Source organism: Octopus bimaculoides, chromosome 5, assembly GCF_001194135.2.
Source record: "Octopus bimaculoides isolate UCB-OBI-ISO-001 chromosome 5, ASM119413v2, whole genome shotgun sequence".
Taxonomy (NCBI): Eukaryota; Metazoa; Mollusca; class Cephalopoda; order Octopoda; family Octopodidae; genus Octopus; species Octopus bimaculoides.
In genome coordinates, this window is record NC_068985.1 from 31,343,335 (window position 1) to 31,348,271 (window position 4,937).

A 4,937-nucleotide genomic window follows, 5' to 3' on the forward strand; every position below is an offset into this window, starting at 1 on the left:
TATATATATATATCATCATCATCATCATTGTTTAACTTCAGTTTTCCATGCTGGCATGGGTTGGACAGTTTGACTGAGGTCTGGAAAGTCAGTGGCTGCACCAGGCTCCAATCTGATCTGGCAATGTTTCTACAGCTGGATGCCCTTTACTCCGAGTGTGAAGTGGGTGCTTTTTATGTGCCAGTCAGGCAGGCCTGGCATTGATTACATTTGGATAGTGCTTTTTACATGCCACTGGCACGGGAACCAGTCAGGTAGGCAAGAATCACAAGACAGATTCTTCAAGTCAAGTCAAATGGAAACCTAGTGGGTAGACTAAGAATGTTAGTTCAATAATAACCATAATCTCAGTTGGTCACACTTGGGAATCCAACCAGAAAGTGTAATGACAGTTGCTTCTGATAGGACCTTATGGAGAATGTATCAGAGGACTATCTCCATGATCCTCCAAGGAACAGTGGGTGAAGAAGATGGATGGCTATATATATGTGTGTGTGTGTGTGTGTGTGTGTGTGTGTGCATACACATATATGCTGAAAATATGCTTTTTGCATATTGGACTTCTCTATAAAGAAATAAATGAAAGAGGAAAAAAAAACATTGATAGAAAACAAGTTAATCACAAGTGAAACATTCAGTGAATTTAACGAATTAATGATAACACAAGCACTAGAGATAAAGTAGAAGACTTAAGATCAAATAAATAAATAAAATGTAGATACCTTTCAAGAATTTTTGAAGTGTCAAAATTGAAAATTGGATCATTCCGGAACATATCTCTGAAAACTTTCATAAAAGTCTTTGAAGGTAGAGAAGGTTTGCGAGACTACAAAAAGCAAACAAGTACACTGCATTAGATAAAATATTTACTTTGCCAAAAATAACCTCGTTTCAAAATTTAAGAAAGATTACTTTATTTTTAACTCAGGAAATGAAAATAAAATTTTCCGCTTTAACCATAAAATTTAATGTTTCGGAAATTTAACATGAATTTCTAGGGTATTCATTGGCCGATACTACTTCCACAAATAACATTTGAGTATACAAATAGCAATTTATAAGTTACATATAAAGTACACTAACAGAAAAATATGCTAGTGTAAAAGCAGAAAACACCTAGATGAAATGAGCTCTTCAGATTTCTTTTGCATTTGATCTAGAAAAGTAAAGTGGGAACAACTCAAGTATAACAGAGAAACTTACAAAAAAGCTAAGATTAACAAGAGTTTTACAGTATAGATAGCTGTTTGTCAGTTATTCAAAGTCCCATTTTCGTCAACCTTTAAAACCAAATAAGATTGGAAACTATTTACACATATAACTAGCTTCTTCAAGACATCAAGAATATCTCACAATGAAAGTAACACCACAAAAGGGATAAATGTATAGGATGTACATAGGAAATCAATTCTAGAGTAAACTTATAGCTGAAATACGAGTTGAGTAACATTTGATTAATAGGAATTTGACAAAGTACTGTTAGTGAACAGAGAAACCAGCTAGAATATTAAAAGCTGTATGCATCATGTAAAAGACTTCAATGGTTTAGATAAGAGTGAAGATATACGTTAATGCATACAGTGATATAGCTACAAGTAGCTAGGGTTCATAAATGAATTATCAAAAAGCAATGGCCCTTCTCATTCTGTTCTGAAGAGGGTGGATAAACATAATATACCATCTTGATATTATTGTGTCTTATTTTGTCATAGCTGGAAAAGACAGCTACTAAATGTTTTTTTTTTTTTAATTAAATCAAGGAACATTTATAATTTATTTATAAAAAAATGTTCTACAAAGAATCATACACACATGAGAGAGAGAGAGAGAGAGAGAGAGAGAGAGAGAAAGAGAGTGTGTGTGTGTGTGTGCATGCACATATGTTCAACAACTAAGTGTTTACTAATCTTAGAAAACTATTAACTTATTTATATTCTACTTTCCATCATAAAACCCTGTTTTGATATAATTAGTAATAAACATCCAGATTGCTTAAAAAATAAAAACAAGCAAACTTACACCCATTTCAACTTTAGCTTTCTGCTTCCCCATATCCCGCAGAACTCTTTCAGAAAATTTGACTGTGTTTACATTTGAAAAATTTTCCAACATGCACAACAAGGTTAAATCTGAAAATGGAAACAGAAGTGGAAAGTTTTTTTTAAATAACTGGAGGTTGTAATAAATAATTAACAAATAAACAGTATAGATTAAAATGATGCAATGAGATTCACAGGCACCCACTACACTCTTGGAGTGGTTGGTGTTAGAAAGAGCAACCAGCTGTAGAAACCAAGCCAAACCAGACTGGAGTCTGGTACAGCTCTCCAGCTTACTAGTTCCAGTCAAACTGTCTAACCTATGCCAGCATGGAAAATGGATGCTAAATGATGATGAATTCTGTTACTTTATGAGAGAGCGAGAGCTAGCATGTACAATGTGTATAAAATCAAAATGGCTGAGTAGATAAGATATTAGACTAACACTTTTCATTAAACTTCTATGTGCTCCAGTTCTTCTATTTGTTATGATTAGCTACTAAAAATACTCTTTTCCACTCTAGGCACAAGGCCCGAAATTTTTTGAGAGGGACCCAGTCAGTTAGATCGACCCCACTACACAACTGATGCTTAATTTATTGACCCCAAAAGGATGAAAGGTAAAATCAACCTTGGAGGAATTTAAACTCAGAACGTAAAGACAGTTGAAATACCGCTAAGCATTTCGCTTGGTGTGCTCACGTTTTTGCCAGCTTGTCGCCTTAGCTACTAAAAAATATTAATGACAAACTGGTATCCTGTTAAAGGTGATATTTATCTTTCATTTACTTAACTCCATAAAACAGCAGCTAAGTGACGATCATTTTAGATATTTGGGGGATTTTGGAGACATTTTATTTTATAGTAGGTGCAGGCATTTCAGCGTGACTGTAAAGTTTGCTTTCCAACTACACAAGTTCAGGTTCAGTCCCATTCTGTGGCACATTAGGCAAGTGTTCTACTATACCTTTGGACTGACCAAAGCAGACATCATACAATAGCTGTAAAGGAATATCATTCACTTCCAATATTCTACAAAAATATGTCTGACCATGGGGAAATATTACTTTGCTTGAAAATAGGTGTTGGCAACAAGGGCGTCTGGCTGTAGAAAATCTACTTTAATAAGGTCCTTCAGATCCATGCAAGCATGGAAAAGTGAGCATATATTAGATAGAATAGGACACCATCCAAAACTGATGTAGCTTATGACAAGCATTTAAATATGTTATGATGACAATGGTTGATAATGACAATGATACGGTTCAGTTATTCTTACCTTCTAAAGCAATTTTCAAGTTGCCCGTTTGGTCAGCAGATTTGGCTCGGCGAGTTAAAGCTTTCATATACTTAGGATTTAACTCCAAAGCTTTGGAACAATCACTAATCACTTGTTGGTGGTTCTCCTACAGAAATCAAAAGTAAAATTACTCAGGTGAAAAAAAAAAAAGTCATTGTGTGAATGCCTAATACATTGATGAATTCAAGATGAAAAAAAAAAGGTGAATAAACAGTGGAAGGGACTATAAGTAGATTTAGATCAAGGAAAAAAACTTTCAAAAAAGTGATTAAATCAAATCTGATAATAAGAATTCATTGATAAGACATCAAAGAAGGTACGAAAAGATGCTATATGCAACCTGCCCTTGTTTAACCTTGCCAGCATAGAAAATTGAATGGCTTGATAATACTGATTAATAAGAAGAATTACTATTAATTACCATTTACTAACTATGGATGGAAGTACACAACTCAGATTCATGAGAATGTTTACAAGACAGCAGAGAGAAGAAACAAGAACAATGAATTTTACCATGGACCATAACACATAATACTTGAATATTATCAGGAAGCATCAATATTGCTTGAGAGAAACTGTATATCTTTTAAATGTGTCAAAAATATTGTTATCACTAGTGAAAAGGTGAAGAGAATATCCTAACAGCGTGTGTTATGATTAGTTTCGTATTGCAATGAAACATTATCAATCATTCTTATACCTGTTTCAAAAGCTGCCAGGAGTTGGATCCATATGTAATAGTTCAATATACTGCAGATGATTAAATATCTTAATTTCAACAACTAAGTGAACACTAAACAACCAATGACTCCAACTACAGATCAATTACTGGACTTGAAAAGAGTTTTATTTACCATCATCCCTAGGAGTGGGAATATTTTCAAATGACTGAAACAAGTAAAAGAGTATAAGTGAATTAAGAGAGCAGCTTGGCATCAAACATATTAGCTGATGAATTTAAAAAAAGAGTCTGGTGTGAATAGATGATACATGAAGAGTAAAAAGGTATCAGGAGTCTATTATATAGAGTATCTGATGTAAAGGTAGGCCACAGAAAATATGGAAAGAAGTGGTAAGAACATATCAAAGAATGTTGGGTCCTTCAGAAGAAACCACACAGGATTAAAATGATGGGGAAAACATTTTGTTGTAAATCCATCCAACTTGTGTCAGCGTGAAATTATAATTTTTAATAGCAAGATACCACCAATTCTATAGCTAATCTCCTAAATATCAAGTAAGATCGGTACCTATTTTCAACTGTGTAGATTAATCATCATCATCATCATCGTTTAACGTCCGCTTTCCATGCTAGCACGGGTTGGACGATTTGACTGAGGACTGGTGAAACCGGATGGCAACACCAAGCTCCAATCTGATTTGGCAGAGTTTCTACAGCTGGATGGCCTTCCTAACGCCAACCACTCAGAGAGTGTAGTGGGTGCTTTTACGTATCACCCGCACGAAGGCCAGTCAGGCGGTACTGGCAACGGCTATGCTCAAAATGGTGTATTTTATGTGCCACCCGCACAAGAGCCAGTCCAGGGGCACTGGCAACGATCTCACTCGAAAATCCTACGAAGGCCAGTCAGGCGGTA

At 35.0% G+C, this 4,937-nt stretch overlaps 1 protein-coding gene across 1 annotated transcript in view; it reads right to left on the reverse strand.

Annotated features, from left to right (window-relative positions):
- LOC106867870 (mitochondrial import receptor subunit TOM70) overlaps nt 1-4,937 on the reverse strand; it is a 28,088-nt gene that overhangs the window by 8,898 nt on the left and 14,253 nt on the right. The window contains exons 3-5 of the mRNA XM_014912924.2: nt 3,319-3,445; nt 2,020-2,129; nt 723-826 (exon numbers count right to left, since the gene is read on the reverse strand). Of these exons, the coding sequence (XP_014768410.1) occupies nt 723-826; nt 2,020-2,129; nt 3,319-3,445 (341 nt within the window). The remainder of the gene's footprint in view (nt 1-722; nt 827-2,019; nt 2,130-3,318; nt 3,446-4,937) is intronic.